The 22,397-nt window shown below is 42.3% G+C and overlaps 2 protein-coding genes and 1 non-coding gene across 4 annotated transcripts in view; 2 read left to right on the top strand and 1 right to left on the bottom strand.

Moving 5' to 3' along the window:
* The window catches only part of prkra (protein kinase, interferon-inducible double stranded RNA dependent activator), a 33,417-nt gene extending 27,178 nt beyond the window's left edge, over positions 1 to 6,239 (bottom strand). Inside the window, exons 1-2 of the mRNA XM_080198908.1 lie at positions 6,088 to 6,239; positions 2,267 to 2,436 (exon numbers count right to left, since the gene is read on the bottom strand). Coding sequence (XP_080055034.1) covers positions 2,267 to 2,436; positions 6,088 to 6,140 — 223 coding nt within the window. The 5' untranslated portion in view covers positions 6,141 to 6,239. The remainder of the gene's footprint in view (positions 1 to 2,266; positions 2,437 to 6,087) is intronic.
* A 3,514-nt stretch (positions 6,240 to 9,753) lies between these two features.
* Positions 9,754 to 21,735, top strand: pjvk (pejvakin). Of its 2 annotated transcripts, XM_080198220.1 has the most exons (6): positions 9,754 to 9,964; positions 13,071 to 13,266; positions 16,050 to 16,191; positions 19,675 to 19,792; positions 20,320 to 20,463; positions 21,158 to 21,735. In XM_080198220.1, exons 1-6 carry the CDS (start codon positions 9,754 to 9,756, stop codon positions 21,460 to 21,462), a joined length of 1,116 nt encoding a protein of 371 aa, XP_080054346.1. In that variant the 3' UTR covers positions 21,463 to 21,735. The 2 variants fall into 2 exon arrangements, with proteins under 2 accessions (XP_080054346.1, XP_080054347.1); XM_080198221.1 differs by lacking the exon at positions 20,320 to 20,463.
* On the top strand, positions 10,397 to 10,588 carry LOC145350386 (U2 spliceosomal RNA). The gene has a single exon (XR_013888177.1). It is a non-coding gene; the product is annotated as a U2 spliceosomal RNA (small nuclear RNA).
* Positions 21,736 to 22,397: the final 662 nt, after the last annotated feature.

Raw genomic sequence — 22,397 nt, 5'->3', positions numbered from 1 at the left:
TTTGGTAGCTTCACTAGGTTGACACCTCATTTTTAGGTGTGCCTGGTGCTACTCCTGGCATGCCCTCTTGCACTCTCCATTGAACCAGGGTTGATTCCCTAGCTTGATAATGGTTGAATGGGGGATATGTTGGGCCATGAGATTGCAGATTGTGTGGAATACAATTCTGCTGCTGTTGATGGCTCACAGCACTCAATGAGTTACTAGATTGATTTGAAGTCTGTCTCATTTAGCTTAGTGATCGTGCCACACAACACGATGGAGGTTATCCTCAATGTGAAGGTAGGACTTCATCTCCACAAGGACTGTGCGGTGTTCAGTCTTACCGATACTGTCAAGGGCAGATGCATCCGCAGCTGGCAAATTGGTCAGGATGAAGTCAAGGATGTTATTTCCTCTTCTTGGTTCCTTCACCACTTGCTGCAGACCCAGTCTAGCAGTTATATTCTTTAGGAACCGACCAGCTTGATTAGTAGTGCTCTTGGTGATGGGCATTGAAATCCTCCACCCAGAATGCATTTTGCACTCTTGGCACCCTCAGTGCTTCCTCCAAGTGTTGTTCAACATGGAAAAATACTGGTTCATCAGCTGAAAGAGGATGGTACGTGGTAACCAGTAGGAAGTTTCCTTACCCATGTCTAATCTGAAGCCATGGGTTCTGAAGCCGATGTTAAGGACTCCCAGGGCAACTCCCTCCTGACTGTATACCACTGTGCCTGTCCTGCCGGTAGATCAGGGCATATCCAGGGATGGTAATGGTGGTGTCTAGGGTGTTATCTGTAAGGTATGATTCTGTGAGAATGACCATGTCAGGCTGTTGCTTGACTAGTCTATGAGTCAGCTCTCCCAATTTTGGCACTAGACCCCAGATGTTAGTGAGGGAGACTCTGCAGGGTTGAAAGGGCTATTTGTTTTGCTGTTGTCTTTTCCAATTCTTAGGTCAATGCCAAGTGATCCGCCTGGTTTCATTTCTTTATTGAGACTTTGTAGCAATTGTTACAACTGTATGGCTTGCTAGGACATTTCAGAGCAGTTGAGAGCCAACCACATTGCTGTGGCTCTGGAGTCATACGTAGGCCAGACCAGGTAAGGGCAGCAGATTTCCTTCCCTAAAGGACATTAGTAGCACTGGATCATTACTCTTAAGAACTCCTGCAGTGATTCCTGGGACTGAGATTAGTTTCCAACAATGATCCCTTGTTCTAGGAATAACACCAACCAGTGCAAAGTTTTCCCCAGATTTTCATTCATTTCAGTTTTACCAAAGCTCCTTTGAGCCTACTTGGTCAAAATGCACCTGTCATGTCAAGAGCAGTCATACTCACCTCATGGCTGAAATTCAACTGTTTGGATTAAGGCTGTTAACAGGACTGAAACCAACCAGCACGAAAGAACACAAATTGAACATTAATGAGCAGTTTATAAGTGAGCCCATTACATTTCAGGGAAGTCACCAACAATGCTACTTTCATGTTGATGAGTGAGAGATGGCTGGATTTGCCTTTCCTGTGCAGGATGTACACAAGCAATTTTCCCTTCTTTTTCCAGGTAGATGAAAGTAGCTGTGCTGATAAACCTTAGCTGTGGATGCAACTAGTTCTGGATCACAGGGCTTCAGCACTACAACCTGAATGTCGATGGGGCTCATAACCTTCGCTGCGTCCATTGTGTTTGTTTTTTGATGGCGCACGGAGTGAATTAAACTGGCTAAACACTGCCATCAATAATGCTAGGGACCTCAGGAAGAGGCTACGATCATCCACGTGGCAATTCTAGCTGAAGATAGTTGTGAATGCTTCTTGTCTTTCACATTCACAGACTGGGTTTTGCCATTGATGATGAGGATAGCCATAGAGACAATCCGCCCATTAACCGTTTGACATAGGAGTACTGCAGATCATTAATCTGACACCTTGGCTGTGGGATTTCTTAGCTCTATCTATAGGATGCTGCTACCACTATTTAGTTACAAGTTACACGGTTTGGATGAAATGCATCCTTGGTTGCTAGGACACACTTTGGTACCAGGGAGTTCTGCCATCTCTCACCATTTAAAATAGTGTGCAATACTTCGTGCCAATATTTTGTTCAAAATTGCTAATTGCACAGTTCAAGTGAATTCTACTATAAAGTCTGAAATATTTGCAACAGATCTCTGCAGTATCTTTCAGAAGGTGTTAATATTTAATAGATGCGAAGCATTATATCTTTAAATTACAGATGGAAAGAGTGTTGTGGGTGGGAAATACACTAATGTTTGACAGACCTGTGCAACTCACTTCTCCCACTGTTGCTCTGAAGATGAAGTTAGGCAGATGGGCTTGACCCTCAGACTTCACAAGCTCATACTGGGGGGCTTTACCATTCTTTGTGCAATATTCCTGCAGTTGACTGATGGGGGTCTTGCCAGGGTTTGAAGCAATCACTTGATCCAAACTAGAAGATTGAAATAAACAAAATTTAATGATGGAAGAAAATGAAAATATTCCAAGAATGCACGTTATCTTCTCATACTGTGAATTTTAAAATTGGCTAAACCCACCACCTCAAACCTGAAATGTTTAAATTTATCCGTCTGTTTACTGGGTTTTGTACTAAGCCAAATATTATTCTACATAGCCCATTCAATTTCCAGTAATTCATCCCTCTGAAACACACATCCTAAAACTACCATGAGAAAAGAGATGAAGACCGACCTTTCCAAATAACCAATTATCACTAAATTTCAACAGGTGCAGCAGAAGCATAATTAAGAAAATAAAATTAGAAATGGAAAGAATAGCCACTTCAGATTACAATCAATACTTAATGTTTAAAACTTACTAGCAGTAGCTGAAATATCATTACGTTGACAATATTCCTGAGTGGCCTTTATGGGGCTTTACAGTATTCAATTGGGATGCCCATTGGAAAGTCTGGTAACTCCTCATATTTAACTCACGAGGTGTGCTGATGCTTCAAATTTCATATCTTGCTTTCTGTGATCAATATCAAAGTTTAGATATCTCGGGGTGTGATTATGCAATCTGCAGATAATCCAAAAATTGCCCATGTGCTGGATAGTGAGGAAAATAGCTCTGGATAACAGGGCGTTTTCAATAGACTGGTCAATGGATGGAAAAGTGACATTAAATTCAGTGCAGAAAAGTAAGAACATAAGAAATAGGAGCAGGAGTAGGCCATCTAGCCCTTCGAGCCTGCCCCGCCAATCAATAAGATCATGGCTGATCTGTCGTGGCTCAGTTCCACATTCCCGCCCTCTCCCCATAACCCTTAATCCCCTCGCTTATCAAAAACCCATCAACCAGCGTCTTAAAAATATTTGGCGAGGCAGCCTCCACCACTTCAACGGGCAGAGAATTCCAGAGATTCACCACCCTTTGAGTGAAGAAGTTCCTCCTCAACTCCGTTCTAAACCGCCCCCCCCTTATCTTGAGGCTGTGCCCCCTAGTCCTACTGTCCTTTCTGAGCGGGAAGAGTCTCTCCAGCTCTATCCTATCCATCCCATTCATCATCTTATACGTCTCAATGAGATCTCCCCTCATTCTTCTAAACTCTAACGAGTACAAGCCTAGTTTATTCAGCCTCTCCTCATAGCTCAACCCCCTCAACTCTGGTATCAGCCTAGTAAACCTCCTCTGCACTCCCTCCAAGGCCAAAATATCCTCGCGTAAGTGCGGCGACCAAAACTGCACACAGTACTCCAGCTGCGGCCTCATCAATGCCCTATACAGCTGCAGCAAGACCTCCCTACTTTTATATTCAATCCCCCTCGCTATGAAGGCCAGCATCCCATTCGCCTTCCTGACCACCTGCTGCACCTGCAGGCTGGGTTTTTGCGACTCGTGCACAAGGACCCCGAGGTCCCTCTGCACTGTCGCCTGCTGCAGTTTTTCGCCACGTAAGTAATAGTCCTTCCTACCATTATTCCTACCAAAGTGGACCACCTTGCACTTGCCAACATTAAATTCCATTTGCCAGTTCCTGGCCCATTCGCCCAGCCTATCTAGATCCTTCTGCAGACTCTCCACACCCTCCGCGCAATTTGCCATTCCACCAATCTTGGTGTCATCAGCAAATTTCAACACCATACACTCGGTTCCCTCCTCCAGATCATCATAGTAAATAGCTGAGGCCCCAGCACCAACCCCTGGGGCACTCCACTAGTCACCAACTGCCAATCCGAATAGCACCCATTAACCCCCACTCTCTGCCTCCTATTTGACAACCAATCCTCTATCCACGCTAACACCCTACCCCCAACTCCATGCCCCCTTACCTTCTGCAATAACCTCTTGTGAGGTACCTTGTCAAACGCCTTCTGAAAATCAAGAAAGACCACATCCACCGGCTCTCCTCTATCCACCGCCCTAGACACATCCTCATAGAACTCCAATAAATTCGTCAGACACGACTTCCCCTTAACGAAACCATGCTGCGTCTGCTCTATCAAGCAATTCCCCTCAAGATGCCTCGCTATTTCCTCCTTGATGACGGATTCTAACATTTTACCCACAACAGACGTTAAACTAACCGGCCTATAATTCCCTGCCTTTTGCCTGCCACCCTTCTTAAACCACGGTGTAACATTAGCCGTTTTCCAATCTTCCGTCACTTCCCCAGAATCCAGCGACGTTTGGAAAATAACCACCAAGGCATCCACTATCACCTCCGCCATTTCTTTCAGAACCCTTGGATGCATTCCATCCGGTCCTGGGGACTTGTCCACAATCAGTCCCTCCAGTCTGTCGAGCGGGAAGGGCAAACAAGACCAGGGAGTGATTGAATTGTATACAAGACTAGTTAGGCCATAGCTAGAGTATTGTATACAGATCTGATCACTACTCTAAAAGAAAGATGTGATCACACTAAGTAGGATAAAGGAGATATAGGATACTAAAAATTTTAACCATGAGGAAAGATTGGATTGTTTACTTTTAAACAGAGAACGTTGAGGGGGAAGTTTAATTGAGGAAAACAATGAGGGGCCTATACAGTTAGAAGAGAGAAGTTAGTGTAATTGGAAGAGTGAAGAGGAAGTTGAGCAAAAATGTTTGAACCAGAGGGTGAAGGAGATCTGGAACACATCCCTGAGAGGATGAAAGAGGCAAAGTCCCCCATAACATTTAGAAAATAATTGGATAGGCACTTGAAGTGCTGAACCTACAAGGGCTCACATCAAAAGCTGAAAAGCAAGACTAGGCTGGATAGTTCCTTTCTTCAGGTCAGTTGAGACAATGTCTGCACCACAAACATTTTTGATTCTATGCCACAGGAGATCCTGCCATCCCTGAGTTAGGGTGAAGACAGTAAGTCATCTCACAACAGCAGGTTAAAGTCCAACAGGTTTATTTGGTAGCAAACACCACAAGCTTTCGGGGGTCTACCCCGGTATCAGGTGAGTGGGGAGTTCTGATCACAAACAGGGCATATATGACCATATGGTCATCCATACGGTCATGTATTAATCAGTCATCCATATGGCTGTATATGCCGTTTGTGATCAGAACTCCCCACTCACCTGACAAAGGGGCAGAGCCCCGAAAGCTAGTGGCGTTTGCTACCAAATAATACTGTTGGACTTCAACCTGGTGTTGTGAGACTTCTTACTGTGTTTACCCCAGGCCAACATCACCATCTCCACACTACAACGAAGAGGGCAGAGATTAGGATTCACAACCATCCTGGAGTGCGCTGGATACTCAGGCACATGAAGATTAACCTGCTGGACACAGATGGGCATGACTCGGGCCCCAAAATCAGAAACAACATTAGAAAAAGTGTTTTAACTCTAATTTTTGTTGACAGTTTCCTTCATTAGTTATTAAAACGGTAGAAAAGAAAAATGAGTTTAGGGAGTAGCTGCAGCAGAAGCTTCGTCCTCCATCAACAGCAAGGAGATGGGGGGGGGGGGGGGTGGGGTGGGCTCTGGTTCTGATTGTTAAATGAGGAAGCTGTACCTGAGCAGGTAGGAGGTTGTATAGACATTGCAGTTATTAACAGGTGAGTGAAGCCGCCATACTCTGCTCCGTCCGCCTTGCTGGCTAATGGGCTGAGAGGCCGTGGGTCCCAGCTGCTGGCACTCACCTGGCACAACCAGAGCTCCTTTTGGACGCGGCTGTAAACCTTTCCTCAGACATGCTGGTCCCGCTGGAGTAGGATTGTAGCCGCGCGAAAAAGGTGCTCTGTGTCCCCCCGAGTTTGGGCTCCAACCCTCGGCGGCGCTTCTGCCCGCTCACTTCCGGCGGAAAGAGAGGTTGTGCCGCGGAGGGTACTGGGAAGTGTAGTCCGTTCTGTCGGTCACGTGATCAGGGAGCGGATGCTCGGGCATGATGGGAAGTTCCCAGTGAGATGTAACGGAGCGTCAGATGGGAGATTCTGTCATTCAGTGATGTCATAATCCAATAACGTCAGTGCCCACTGAGAGGTGCACCTACATTACAGCTTAGGGCAGCAGGGTAGTATAATGGTTAGTGCTGCTGCTTCACAGCTCCAGGGATCTGGGTTCAGTTCCCGTCTTGGGTCACTCCTCGTGTCTGTGTGGGTTTTCTCCGGGTGCTCTGGTTTCCTCCCACAGTCCAAAGATGTGTGGGTTAGGTTGATTGGCCATGCTAAAAATTGCCCCTTAGAGTGATGAGATGCATAGGTTAGAAGGATTAGCAGATAAATATGTTGGGGTAAGGGGGTAGATATTGTGGTTAGTGCAGGCTTGATGGGCTGAATGGCCTGCTTCTGCACTGTACAGTTTCTATGATTTCTCCATGTGGTTCAGGAGACCGGGTTTAGAATCATAGAATCCCTACAGTGCAAGAGGATGCCATATGGCTCATGAAGTCTGCACAGACAGCAATCCCACCCAGGCTGTCACCCCCTGTCACTAAGGGGCAATTTAGCATGGGCAGGCCAAATAACCTTTTGGACTGTGGGAGGAAACTCGAGTACCCAGAGGAAACCCACGCAGAAATGGGGAGAACGTGCAAACTCCCACACAGACAGTCAGCCGAGTCCGGAATTGAACCCAAAATTTTTGAGATCTGAGCCATTGAGTGCAAGCTGTTTGTGCAATTGAGACTGCATTGCTTGTAGAAGCTTCTACTGCTCAGCTTACCTGGCAGGGGAGAGCTAATGATCAGGCAGATGGGGCAGGAGACAAGGCACTTTGGAGTGTGCTGACCCCTGCAATTATGGTTTGTCCTGTTTAGGATAAGATGAGAGGTCACACGACACCAGGTTAAAGGGAGGTAAGAACCAACCAGATGAAGGAGCAATGCTCCAAAAAATTGTGATTCCATATAAACCTGTTAGACTTTAACCTGGTGTTGTGAGTCTTCTATCAATAGCATAAAAAGAGAAATTCACTCAAAGTAGTTTTCAAATGACTGAAATATACCCATTATAAACATGGCTGCTTGGGTCTCTCCTCCCACGATACACCTCGTAGCAGATGACTACTTCCCCATCAGGCCTCCTGCAAAAACTGCTCACAAAGTCTCAATGACCAACACCAAGACCCAAACCGTAGATTTAAGAAAATCCTGTTGCTTTTAAGCAAGTGTGTTGCTGACCTAAAAGAAAGCAGGCTAAAACTGAGACATGGCAGAAAGGCAGTGGAATCAGAGGAGATACTGCTATGTACCTCACCCCTTCTCTGCGACAAGGCAAGTTAAAATCCAGGCAAGTAAGTGGACTTTTCCACCTCTATTGCATATCATAGAATCCCTACAGTGCAGAAGGAGGCCATTTGCCCTATCAAGTCTGTATTGACCACAATCCCACCCCTATTCCCGTAACCTCACATATTTACCTTGCTAATCCCACTGATATTAGGGTCAATTTAGCATGGCCAATCAACCTAACCCATACATCTTTGGAATGCTGTCGGCAATGCAAGGGCTTGGAGCTTTGAACATATGCCCAGAAACCCCTGATTGAGCTGCTGGGTGTGGCTCTACGTGAGGCTTAACAAACTCTCAATGGTGGAAGCCATGCATTCCAAAGAGAGGACGATCACAGGATAATGTCAGGGCATGCATACCCTCTAGAAGCTCTGCAAGATTTTTTACATAGCCCCCGTTTGCCATCCAACACCTGCTGCCTCACAGATGATGCCAGAGAATTGTTATCTGCAAAGGGTATTGTTGTGGTTTCCCAAATTCCCAGAGTCCTGGACTGTCACCACCTCTGACAGCTGCTCAGGTGATTGTGCAGTGCTCAGACCAGTAGGTGTAATCATTCTAGTCACTGAGTGCAAACCCACCAAATTATTGATATCTAAGCTGATGCAAGGTGTGGAGCAAGGATGGGACAATGCACCCTCTTACTTTTGCTCATCCCCCTCAGAGATTAATGACAGTCCTTCGGGGCAGAAGTCTATTCGGGCTGTCAAATGACCTGTAGAGGGAAGAAGATAAATGAGTAGCAGGGACAAAGAGTAACTTTGCTTCATTTCAAACCGCGATGCGACACATGATGCAGGATGCAGATGTGGCGATCTTTACTCACTGCATCTCATGTATCTTTTCTGCCAAAGTCCCTGCTTACAGACTTCCTTGACCTCTTGCTGAAAATGAACTCCTATGAAACACACTATCCCTGGAAGTGACTTCACTCTCTTTATTGTCAACCAACTCAGCCCCCTGTTGATTTCTCAGAAATGTCATCACCAATGAGGAAATAGAAGCACACCTCAGGTGACATAGACGGACTGGTGAAATATTTCACAGACTAGTGTGAAGTAATTAATTTTGTTAGGTAGATTGAAGTGAGGCAGTAAAGGGTTACAAAAACAAATTCATGTTGAGATATGAATACAAATATTTTACCACCGGACCAAGTTGAAAAAGCTCTCAAATGGCATTTGGAATTCTTGGATTTATTAATAGATAAATAATGGCAATTTAAAATGACTTTTAAAATTGATTCTTCTTTTTCTGTGGGTTACTTGCCATCATTAAGGAACCATCCAAAGTTGTTCTTATTGTTAAGTTTCAAAGTTATTTTACTTCACTGTAATTAGTTCTGTGCTTTTTCTTATTATGGCAGTTTATGGTCAAGCTTCAAATCTTTGGAAGCCATTATGCTGTTGGCTGTTCATTCCTCAATCTTAGTCAAAGCTCAGCAGTCCTGTTTTTGTTTTCTTCCCCATCTTTGGCGATCTTGCTTATTTGCATTATCCTCTCTGTTCATTCCCAAATAAAGGTTGCTAAATCTCTGACCTAAAAGATTTGATTCAAAGGTTTCTAATCTGAATCCAGGTACTTATTACTTTATTGCAGTAATAATATCTGAACTGAAACAACCACCATTAATTTCTTGTTCTGAATTTTGGTACAGAATTTGTTCTCACAATACATTTATTTAAACATTTTGTGTTTTGAAGATACGTTGATGTTCAGCAATAATTAAATTGTATACTTATACCTAATGTATAATTGAAGTTATTTTGGTTTGCTAATTATATTATCATCAGATAATTAGAATAAACTTGTGACTGCAAGAGATATTGTCACAAACAGCCCTATCAGGTTAACTGCTTGTTTATTATTCATAAACCTGGACACAACAGACGTGCAAAAAGATACAGTGCAGTTCAAGGAGAAGTTCTACTGAAATGGCTGACAATAATTCCAAACTTACCATCATTTCAAATGTTTTTATTCCCTGCAATAGTTTGATTGTTTAGAATTCCAGAATCTTAATTTCTCTAGTGCAAGACGGCTGTAACAAACCGGGTAAGGTTTTTGTTTGTTGGAAATGTTTGCTGCTGCCACAAAGAACTTTGTAAAGCAGGTTGGAGATACAGGCAGACTGAAACCTGTTCCTGGTCTGAGTGAGGCTGACCGATATCAGCCACTCAGTCTAGTCACAAAGAGAAAGAAATCCTTCTTCTGGAAAAGAAAGAAATATAGCTCTACACCATTCACTTTGAAGGACATTCTTGTTGGAGAAAAGGAGGTTTCTGCAGGTAATATGTTTATTTGATTAACGGGAAAATTATTTGGGCATTTTGCAGGAAACTGTTATTGCAATACAGGCAGTTTTGACTTCACAATATTTGAGTTACGATAAATGGCATTACAACATTTATAAATTAACACATTTCAACCTTACAGTGTTGGTTTCAACTTTAAGATGCCACATCAGCACGTTCACACATGCACATTGGCATTCTGTACCATCCATCTGTATGACTGGGGAGGTTAAACCATCTTGATGTTTTATCCTGTTAGTTTTTTGGCACTGCTATCACAATTTTAACATGTTGTTAATACGCTTACATTGTATTTAATATGTGCATATGCTCGCAGAAGTTCAAGGTTAAGGCAGCTGATAGTGATTGAACAGCTTCATTGTAACCTGGCAGGGGAGCGTCAATGATCAGGAAGGTTGATCTCCCAGGACTTCTCGGCCTCTTGGCTAAGATCAAGTGTAGTATTGACATGCTGCACTTGGTTGAAGTCATTTGGTTACATTTCAGCTTCATTTGAAACAATTTTTTAAAGCGGCATCTCGGCCTTTTGGCTGGGATGCGGATTAGATCAAGCCTTGGAGGTGGAGCTACACCTACTCCAATCAGCTTGGATCGTGTGGGTCAGGCCCGGGCCAGGAGGAGGGAGCCCTGTCTTGTCGGCTTGGATCGGGAGTGTCCCAACTTGTTGAGACTCTGAATTGGCCTCGATTTGACTTGATTGGATTGGAATGAAGTTTTAAAAAAAACAGCTTCATCGTATCTGCCACACTAACCAAGGAACTTGTGCTAGGTTGTGCGGGCAAACCTAGCACAAGTGACTTGACAGGGCAAGAGATGAGAGCACTTAACCCTGCTGTGAGTGATATCCAGCCTTGGTTCTGGAACCAACCCCCTGTTTGTACAGTTAAAATCAGAATACTACAGATACTGGAAATCTGAAATAAAAAACAGAAAATGCTGGATAAACTCAGCAGATCTGGCAGCATCTGTGGAGAGAAACAGAGCTAACATTTCGGATCTAGATGACCCTTCTGCAGAACCTTATTTGTACCATTGTTCCTATGGGAAAACCAATTCCAACTTACGATGTTTCAACTTGTAATGTTTTTCAGAACCAATTGTGCTGTCAGTCCATGGACTGCCGGTGAAATCATTTTGACTAAATAAGCTGCTTAAACTCTACCCCAAGTCCTAGTGAAAGTTGTGATTGTGTATTATGTTTGTAAGATTGAGTGCCTGGCACGTAAGAAAAGAAGAGAGGCTATTTGGCTATCTTGCTTGTTCTGTAATTTTTTTTTGTGTCGGTTATTCAGAAGGAAAATAGCTGTTGTTGATGGAGGTCAGTCACTTCAGGCCCAGTACATTGCTACAGGAGCTCCAAAGGTTATTGGCCCAACCATGATTCAGCAATGACTTTCCCTCCAACATCACTGAGAAGTAGGGATGTTTGCTGATGGACTGCAATGCTCATTGCAACTCCTCAGATACCAAAGTAGTCTGTGCCCATATGTAGAAAGACCTGAACCACAATCAGGCTTGGGCTGATATGTGGCATGAATGTAACTTGCCACCACTGTCAGGCAATGACCAACTCTAACAAGAGAGAAATTAACCACTTTTCGTTGATATTCAATGGCATTAGCAGCGCTGAGTCCCCACTATAAACATCCTAGTTGATTGTAAACATAACTGAACTAGCCATATAATTACAGGGTGAAGAACGGGGTGGAGGTGGGAACCTAATTTAAAATGGGTTCAGGGGAACCTAATTTAAAACAGGTAAACATTTGGTGTGAATGCAATTACAATTCAAGGAATGCATTATTATACAAAAGAATATTAGTAACACATTAAAATTGTGATGGCTGTACCAAAAAAACTAATTGAAGGCTGGACAATGCTGATTTAAAAGGTCAAAGTAGAATGGTAAGCCATAAAACAATTGGTAACTTGTCTGTGGGCCTTTCGGTGGGCTGTAATTTTCCGGCTGTTCACACCCTGCCGCTGCTGGAAGCATGGATGGAGGATTTGGTGTTCAGTTTAAATGGCATTAAAGGCTTCATTAGCAGCAGGGTGAGAGAAGCATCCCACCTGCCACCAGAGCCAGCACCATCCCTCCTGATTAAATGGCACTTCAAGCCAAACTCTTCATAAGGCAGGACAGAAGATTCAGGCCTCTGTTTTTACTCCTGTATGATATGTTATGGATACTATGCAAAGTTAGTTATTTTATTTCGGTTTTATTTTGTAAATAATTTATTGGTTCATCACTTCCTCTGTACCCTAGGCTTTATTTTTATTGTAGTGACGTTATAGTGATGGTTTTTTATTAGTTGCCTATCATTTAAAAAAATTAATTGTTGTAAGACATGTGTAGTTCAATACATCTCATAAGGAGTTCCTAAGTCTTGTATAGTTTAACAGAAAGTGTTTTTTTAACTACTAGTAACTATGTAAATATATACAGTATAAGCTCTAAGCTAAGAGCTGTCTTCACAGTTACATCTACACATACTTCTGTCCTGTACAAGACTGCCCTCTAGACTAGGGCCATGTATCTCTTTACATCACAGTGTGGGAAGTACTGTACCCAGTTCCACATTAACTCTTTCCATACCAAACCCTTATACCACATTAATATAGGTTATATTTATGACCACAAATTTTCAGAACACTATTTACCTTTTATCACAAAAGCTTCACTTCCAAGTCAAATTGTTTGCCATCTTCCACTTAATTAGATGAGTTTCTATAAAGTGGATTACCACTTTGGGGATTGTTCATTTAACTGGTGTAATCAATAATCTGAGTTTCATAAACTGATTTGCATCAGTAAATTACATACATCCAAATGGGTGTGTGGATTAGGTTGATTGGCCATGCTAAATTGACACTTAGTATCAGGGGATTAGCAGGGTAAATACATGTGGTAATCTGGATAGGGCCTGGGTGGGATTGCTGTCGGTGCAGGCTTGATGGGCTGAATGGCCTCCTTCTGTATTGTAGTGATCTATGATTGTGTCTGTGCTAAAATAAATATGAATTTATGTTGAAAATAAAGATAATGAAAATAATCGGGCATTTGTCTCCTGTTTAATAGGGGTCTCTTCATATCAGCTACTCAATTATGAAGATAAGTCAGATGTTTCCTTAAGTGGGAAACTCGGAAATCATATTATTCATGATGTTGGATTTAACATTGATGGATCGGACTCTGTGGCAGTGAAAGCTTCATTTGGAATAGTAACAAAACATGAAGTAGAGGTTCCATTACTTCTCCGGGAGATCATTAACAGGTAATTCTCCCATTTTCCATGATTCTTATCTGGTTGTCAACATATCACGAAAAATACATATCATTGAAACAGTAGGAATGACAATTGGGCATCATAAGTACTCAGGGACTTAAACTGAATAGCTCCTGAAATTTGCATGAAATTGCATTGCTTGATTAACCAATGTATGTTCAATGTAATACAGGCAGCATGCCTACTTGTGCTGCATGCTCATTTTAATGATTGCTGCATTCAGCCAGTGCTAACTGTGCTGTTACTTGGCTGCATGCGTTAGCATGGGGCTCTGAATCATAACTCTTTTAGCACCACTTAACAAGAATCTACACTGCTTAAAGTTGTGATGCATTGTGCTGGCAATCATGCAGGAAGTGACTATTGCATGGAAACAGTGAAGAATGGCACAACATGAGAAAACAGGTTCAAAGGTTTTTTTGCCATGCACAAGAGGTCCTGGTATGGGTTACAGAAAGTGTCAGAAATTTCCTCTATCTTCATGGGGCCAGGAGGCCCTCCCAACATGTACTTAATAAGCAATAAGAGCAAGTAGCCTATTAAGGCATACTAAGTGTTAAGATGAAGTAAAATAAAAATTGATAAAATAGTAAAAGAAAGAAAGGAACAGTGACATATAGGGCTTTGATATTAAAGTAGAAGGATTTCCAAATCCTTCTTCAAAAGGCTGAAGAAGATGGGATATGAGATCCTCGATAACACAGATTGTATTCAAAGCCCAAATCAAGGAGTTAGTGCAAAACCTATACAAATTATTGGTTAGGCCTTATCTATGTTTTATTTCTGGAAGATCAATTCATGGGAATTTTCCAGGGCAATACCAAGAATGGGAGACTTCAGTTCTGAGGAGAGATTCAAGAAACAAATTATTTTCAACTCAGCAGCAAAGACTAAGAGTGGATCTGATAGAGCTATCAACATGGTGGTACAGTGATTAGCACTGCTGCCTAGTAGCTCCAGGGATCCAGGTTCAATTCTAGCCTTGGGTGACTGTCTCTGTGGAATTTATATGTTCCCCCCATGGGTTTCATCTGGGCATTCTGGTTTTCTCCCATACTCCAAATATGTGCAGGGTAGGTGGATTGACCATATTAAATTTCCCCTTAGTGTCCAAAGGTGTGTAGGTTAGGGGGATTAGTGGGATATGGGGATAGGGCAGGGGGATGGACCTGGGTGAGATGCTGAGTTAATGGGCTGAATGGCCTCCTTCTGTACTGTAGGGATTCTATTACGATTCTATGAACTTCATGACGATAAATAGGAGAAAATTATTCCTACTTTTGATTTTATTTATTATTGTCACATGTATTAGCATACAGTCTTGTTTCTTGCATGCTATACAGACAAAGCATACTGTACATAGAGAAGGAAAGGAGAGAGTGCAGAATAAGTGTTACAGTCATTGCTAGGGTGTCTAGAAAGATCAACTTGATGCGAGGTAGGTCCATTCAACAGTCAGGTGGCAGCAGGAAAGAAGAAGGTGGAAGAGTGTGTCTGGAGTGCATGGAATCCTTAATTATGCTGGCTGCTTCTCTGAGGCAGCGGGAAGTACAGACAGTGTCAATGGGTGGTAGGCTGATTTGAGTGATGGACATACTGTCTTTTGACATTGTTGATGGATTTCTTTAGCTCATATCTGTGGTGGAGGCTGCCTCGCTAAATATTTTTAAGAAGCGGGTTGATGGGTTTTTGATAAGAGAGGGGATTAAGGGTTATGGGGAGAGGGCGGGAAAGTGGAACTGAGCCACGACAGATCAGCCATGATCTTATTGAATGGCGGGGCAGGCTCGAAGGGCCAGATGGCCTACTCCTGCTCCTATTTCTTATGTTCTTATGTTCTTATCTGGCTTTCTTGTATAGATCAGGGTCACCTGACTTGAACACCTCAAATGTGGACTTCAGCAAGCAGTGGATATCCCTGTTCAATGCTGCCCCCCTGTCAAACCTCCCATAGACCAATATCAGCTCCCCGTCCATTTGTGGACCAACTTCAACCCCCACCATCCCAGACTGCCCCGATCTCCAGCCCCTGCTTCCCAGCGGTGACCACCACTTCCTACCCCGATCACTGGCCTCCCTCCAGTCCCGACAGATCCCCATTCTGAGTAGCAGCGGGACTCCCCACCCCCACCGATTGCCCCTAGACCCGGCCCCCTAGGCACTGCCCCATGCCCAGTGGCTAATTCCAAGATGCCCTGAGCATGAGCACTTTTCCCCTTGGGCTATGCAGGGGGGCACGGGCTGGCACTGTCAGGAGCACCATCCCCCACCATTCAACCCCCTAGGGAGTCCCGATTGCCCCTCTTCACTCTAGTGGGTTGCCCTACTACTCCCCAGAAGTGGAGAGCTAGTCTGAAGCCCTCCGAAGTGAAATTGTACTGGCTGGGTGGGCCTGGTGACGTCAGTCCTGCACCTGCTATTCACAGGAACCTGGGTCCCTGGCGCTGTCAGTCAACAACACTAGGCGTCAGCGGGCCACCTAGGAAACAGATCAAACTTGCATGGTGTGTGAGAGTCATGTCATTAAATAAGATTTAAATCACTTACCTGCTGTCCCCGTCAGTTTCCAGTGAATATCTGGTGCTCGGAGATGTGTGTGGCGGGAATGCATGCATGAATCCCACGAATCAGCCCACACGATTAGGTGCGCAGGACGGGAGAATTGACCCTGTATTTTTTATTTTGTCAGGGCAAGCCCAAGGTAATGAGCTATACTGTAGGATTCTGTGATATGGGATTTCTAGCTCTTCCTCCGTTTGATATCTCCTCAGAAAGATTGATGTGGAACATTGTCTCGTTCGCCAGATGAAAGAAAGTCGGCGTGCGGTGTTGTGTGTTGTCATGGAAAGCATCCGCACAACTCGGCAATGCTCACTCACTGTGCATGCAGGAATGAGAGGAAAAACAATGAGAGTAAGACTCTGTAAATTTTGATTGCATTATAGTTAATGATGTGGTTGGTCCAAAAATGTAATTACATAGCATTAATTCATTTTGCATAATTCCAGTTACATCCCAAAACTTTTTTATTTAAATGCTGCTTTCAGTTGGCTGAGGAAATATGTAATAACAAAGAATTTAAGGAACAGGTATTTATCTGTGAGGCAGACAGAGTAAAGTATATTGGAGACTAATTGTACAATCACTGTAGAATCTGTTGACTTTTCAAAATAAATTTGAACTTCCAGTGAATTGCCGAAAGGATGTCACAATGGGATTTCATGTTCCAAGACTACTTCTGTGATAAACAAACTAAAAGCACTGCTGGCTCAACTCTGTAAACAGCTACAGTTCAAAATACAGTTCAAAATATTGAGTTTCCCCTTTTACTTTAACAAAATCGAAAGAAAAATTTCACAGATATACTTTGTGGGCGCGATGTTCCCAGCCCACTGCACTACATGAGTAGCCCAACGGGCTGAGAAATGTAAGCGGGAGGCTTTCCTGGGCTAATTTTTATGGTGTAATCAGACACATGTGGGAGAACAGCGTGAGGCTGATTACAATATTTAAATTACAATATTTAAATCTTAATTTCCATATCATTAGCCAGTCTGGGATGGTATCACCCACGCTTGTTAATGTTTCCCACCTCATCAGGGGAGGTTCCTACCAGTGGGGATTAAAGCTGGTCCCCATCAATGGGGACCATGTGTGATGGCCTTGCTGATGGGGGCAGAGGCCATTGAGGTCCTCCTGTGAGTTTGTTTGCATGGAGGGTGCCCCTTGGGCAGTGCCAGCCTGACACCCTGGAACTACCCAGCAGCACATTGGCATTGCTCACTGGGCCAAGGAGTGGGGCCTGAGGGGAACAGGGTGTTCTGGGGGTTGCAGACAGGGGGCGGTCCAGGTGGTGGTAGGGAGTTACTACTGCGCACTGTGCCACAGTGATCGGGGGGAAGAAGGGACCTGGACAATTGGGGATGGTGGTTAGGCTAACGGTAGCAGGGGTTCAGGCTGGCCATTGTGGGGATCAGACTGGCTATGGGGTAGTGCAGGTTTGATCATGGAGGCCAACAATTGGGGGGAGGTTCAGATATTGGGGATGCTATCAGGTGATTAAGATTGGGGGGCCAGTGTATGTGCCGATCTCCCTCCTGCTGATGCACTGATGCTGGCCTCTCGGGTGGGATTTGGCCCCACCACCACCTACCACAGTGAATCCCCTGTCGGAAATTCATGTGACTAATTGCACCCAAAAAACAGAAGGGAAAATCTCATTTTTCCTGCATGGTGGGCATTTTTATTTTAACAAAATCATTCCCAATGTATATATTCAACTTTTCAGGAAGCTGTTCAAAATGATTCTCTGGATTAAGTTCTGTTCTTTTCCTTTCCCAACCGAGTAACTTTTAACTCCAAACTATCTTCCACAATGGGAGTTTTATAGAGATTCCTCCCTGCATCTAAAACTAGATGAATTTTTCAGCCTTGTGAGTCCTGCCAAATATTGTCTTTTCAATTTGAGGGTGAACTCCAACCTGCATCTCTGCGTAGTTTTGACCTCCAGCTGTTCTCTCCTGGATCCTGGGAGATTGGCCAGGTCTGTGTTTCAGAGATATTTTAGAAACCTTCAGCTCTCAAAATGCACATCCATGACAACATTAATCACATGGACATTTTACTTCAGTAGAAATACTGATTATCTATCCTTTAGAACCCAACTCAATACCTCAGAATTAAATGGGCAATTTAAAGCATAATTGTTTATAACTTGACAGTCTCAACACATCTTTAGGACTTTGTACAGTACATAACAATTCCATAACCATCACATTTGTAACAATTAGTTTATTTTCTGTGACATTTCTTACACGAACCCACTCAAGTTTTCACTTTGTTTCTCCTTTACCCTGCTTCCTCTCTTCATACACCTTATGTACAATTTTTTTATTCCTCTTGCTTATATTCATTTGGCTCAGATGCTTTCTCTTCCTTTCTACTTTCTTTTGTAAATCTCCTTCAAATTCCGACATACCCCACAACTCATTCAAGAGACGTGCTAATGTGTTCATAGAATCCTACAGTGCAGAAGGAGGCCATTCGGCTGCCCTGACCACAATCTCACCCAGGCCCGCTCCCCATGACTCTATGCATTTACCCTAGTTAGTACCCCTGACACTAAGGGGCAATTTAGCATGGCCAGTCAACCTAACCTGCGCATCTTTGGCCGGTGGGAAGAAACTGGAGCACCTGGAGGAAACCCACGCAGACAAGGGGAGAACATGCAAACCCTACACAGACAATGACCCAAGCCAGTATTCAAACCCAGGTTCCTGGCGTTATTAGGCAGCAGTGGGTTACCATCATGCAGCCCCATTGATGAGAAAGGAACTGGAAGTTGGCGGTGGGATAGTAGGTTGAGGCTAGTGTATTGGAAGACAGGTGGAGAATGAAGAAGCAGATATAGATCTTGGGAGATGAAGAGGACTGGAACAAATTCTGCAGTCCATCTCTCCAGTCCCATAAACTAATACTGCAATCGTGCACTCCTTGAAATTACTATTCTATACTTCTATTCTTTTTATCGATTTCCTCCACCGCCTCTCTCTGCAGTTAATGCCACATATTCAGCACTCTGTGTACTTAAATCTAAACAATTTGTACATCTTGTTAAATTTGAGCCATTTCTGTAAGAATTCTACATCATTCAATACCTTCTTCCATGAAGCTTCTTTCTCCTTTACAAAGTAAAACAACCCGGACTGCATACACTGCTGCTCTAGAGCTAGTTGTACAAGTGCCTTGCATAGAATCATCAGATGTGAGATCTATTTTCTATCTCTTTTGCTATAAACTTCAAGATCCTATTAGCTGTGAAAAGGCTGGTTGTTACTTGAGGGGAGTGAGATGTCTGGCACTGGCATTGGAAGGATGTGAGAAAGGTAAATTAGACAACATGCAAGATTTGCACAATTAATTAATTGTTCATTTTCAATTATAATTCATATTCTTATTTATTGCAGTGTAATGGTATAAATTAATGCTTTGTGCTTGTATTAAGACTTAGTGAGATTGATTTTCATCTCCAGATCCAAGCCTGTTTTAATCTGACTTGTGCTGTTATAACACTTATCTGACCCTTAAATATAAATAGCATTCAGCTTTTAATCTGATTTTGATGTTAAGGTGCCAAATTCTGTGGATTCCAATACTGGAATTCTCTCTGAACGACCAGCTTTACTGCTGATACTAAAGGAATATACTTGTTTGCGTATACCGTAACAGTGTTGTTTGTAAAGAGATATTATTACTTGGAATTGCATGGAGAAAATAGTACAAATAAAAGGTTTTCATACTTTTGATAAGAATCAAATTCAGATATTTCAGCATTTATGTATTTAATTTTGGTCTGTAAAAGTAGATAGATAGGTTTGTTTATAATACCTATTCTAGTTTCAGATTGATGATGGACGGAATCATAAAGGATGTGACAAAGCCATTGTTATTCCAGCTCATACAACGATTGCATTTAGTGTGTTTGAACTCTACATTCATTTAGACGGGCATTTTGGTAGGTAACGTATTGTCTGTATTCCTTTAAAACTACCTTTAGTTAGTACTGAAGAATTCTTCAATACATAAAAGCAAATTACTGCAGATGCTGGAATCTGAAACCAAAAGAGAAAATGCTGGAAAATTTCAACAGGTCTGGCAGCATCTGTAAGGAGAGAAAAGAGCTGACATTTCGAGTCCAGATGATCCTTTGTCAAAGCTCAAATTCTTCAATGCACCCTTAGATAATTTCTGTGGTTACTAATTAGTTGCTTCTGTTTATTTAGTTTAAATATAGAACACAGCCAATTACTGATACTTGCACTATAAGACAGAAATCCAGAGCATTATTTTAAGAACTTTAAAAAAATGTTTTTCTGGTACTCAAAATGTGTTATTCTTTTTGAGTTCGTGAATTCTCAATGATAGAATGAAACATTTGCTAGTTGGAGGCTATGCAGGCTGATCAGTAGTAGGAAAATTGCATTTATAGTTAGGCAGGATGAAGCAAGATCATCTAACCAACCTGCATTTGTATACTTTTAGAACTTTGTGTTACATCTGAATCAGAAGGTGGGTTTGAAAAAGAACAAATATCAGAGCAATTGGGTGGTTTAATGAGCCGATTCTCAGTGTGGAAGCTGCGACGATGCTTTTCGGATTTCTTTTATGGCAGTCCATTCAGATCTGGTACGTCTTCCCTCAAATACGGACTAACAACACTATTATAAGAGAAATTTAAGTAAAACTCATAGAAGCCCCATATATATCTTGTACTTACTGATGTAGAATGTGCACAGATTTTTACCATGACAGAGAGGTTCTCCATCAGGCTGAACTAAGCTTGTGATTTTTGCATGTGAGCTGCAGCAGATTTCACTTTTGCTATTTTGACAGAAAGTCTGATATTACCCCCCCCACTTGCAATTGCATCTATTGGAAGCATCCATTTTAATATATATCTGAGCATATCAGGTATACTTAACTTCCTAACAGCCATTTTTTCAATAGCTTTTTTAAATTGTGCAATTCTGTTTCTGCAGCAATGGGGATAGCCTTCCAGTGATACTGAGAGGTGTCTAGATGGCAGGGAGTAGCTGTGTTGATGGGAATGAGACCAACTGTTATTTGCTTCACTTCCCCTGTGAATTCCTGCTCCATGTGCTAGTTGTACTCAAAGTGCTGTTCAATATAAATTGCTGGCAGAAACTTAATTTAGTTCCTCACTGGAAAATATGTTACGTGGAACACCGGTTGGCAGTACTGTTTTATTGTCAGCAGGTGTCTTTTCCAATACTATCAGAGGTAAAATAAAGCCATAGCCTTCTTGTGATAAATTAATCTTTTCAGTGAATGTAAATTTTGTTATTGTGTCTTTGAACAGATGAAAAGATGTTGGACGATGTCAGAAACTCGGATCTTTATTTGGAGGATATAGTTGCTGACTACTATGAAAAGGCTACCAGCAGCATGACTGATATTTCCACCAACTACCTACGAGATAATGCACACACGCGGGTCAATCTCCTCAACCATAACATCTCCAAAGGACTCTGTACTCTTTGTGGCATGGGAAGTTCCCGAAGAGAGACTGTATACGGGTGCCTTGAGTGTTCATTCAATGGGCAGAAATATGTGAGATTGCATGTCGTGCCGTGCTTTGATTTGTGGCACAAAAGAATAAAGTGAAATATATTTTGGTGTGGGTTAGATTCCTGGATGTGATATCACATTTGCAAGACTATATTAGTATTTGTGTAGCACTTTTCATGTTTTTAAAATCAGTAAGTTGATTTGATTTTGTGTAAAAAGAACTCTTTCCTTTGCAAATTTGTAGTTTTAAAGTGTAGTGAAATGGTATAAAGAACTAATTCTTGGGTCGATCCATTAGCGAAAGAACGTTACTGTGAATTTGTAACGTCAATGTTTTTGGGGATCGTGCTTGAAATTTATCATCCACCTTTTTAGGGACTGTGTAAACAGTTTCATCTTCCTGTTTTGTTTTTACATAATTAACTGCAATGAATATCAATAGTTGACTTGTTTAAAGGATTAATAATTCATTGAAGAATAAAATTGTAAATGCATGAAGGTTTATTGAGTTAAAGTGCAGGGCATTTTCCCTTGGTTGGGACACATGGCAGGTCACAGTGACATGTTTTCAGTTTAAATGAGTTTGCTGTTTAAACGTCTGCTCCAAATATAATTTTCCCCTTAATTGCTATTTTTGTGGTAGTTGGTAGGTTCCTGAAGGCTGTAGGTTAGTTAGTTTGTGAACCTTAGAGAAGCCTGCTGCAGTGTTGGAAACTTTTTGACCGCTGAATTTAAAAGCTTTTGCTAACTCAATTAAATGATGTTTGAATAGTTATTAAAACACAATAATCATGGGACTGGTTCCTTAAGATGCAAGAGATCATTAATTAGACCAGCCCAATATAAGGATTAAGATACACTAGAGTACTTTATCCAGTAGATAAAGCCTGCTTCTGCATTCTTCATATTGTAGAATCAGTGAATGTAAATTTTGATACCATATCTTTGAACAGATGAAAATATGTTTGATGATGGCAGAAACTTAGATCTTTATTGAGAGGATTTTTTGCTGACTATTATAAAAAGGCTAC

Source organism: Carcharhinus amblyrhynchos, chromosome 11 (genome assembly GCF_965287045.1).
Source record: "Carcharhinus amblyrhynchos chromosome 11, sCarAmb.v2.hapA, whole genome shotgun sequence".
In the NCBI taxonomy this organism is placed as follows: Eukaryota; Metazoa; Chordata; class Chondrichthyes; order Carcharhiniformes; family Carcharhinidae; genus Carcharhinus; species Carcharhinus amblyrhynchos.
Note: the sequence above shows the minus strand (reverse complement) of the source record. Positions and strands in the feature narration are given on the sequence as shown.

Bases quoted from the DNA above. Each gene is read 5' to 3' on its own strand.
- pjvk (XM_080198220.1), top strand. From the start codon at position 9,754: ATGTTTGCTGCTGCCACAAAGAACTTTGTAAAGCAGGTTGGAGATACA. The intron at 13,267-16,049 runs GTAATTCTCCCA...ATATCTCCTCAG, and splicing joins CTCCGGGAGATCATTAACAG to AAAGATTGATGTGGAACATT. The intron at 19,793-20,319 runs GTAGGTAACGTA...GTATACTTTTAG, and splicing joins TCATTTAGACGGGCATTTTG to AACTTTGTGTTACATCTGAA.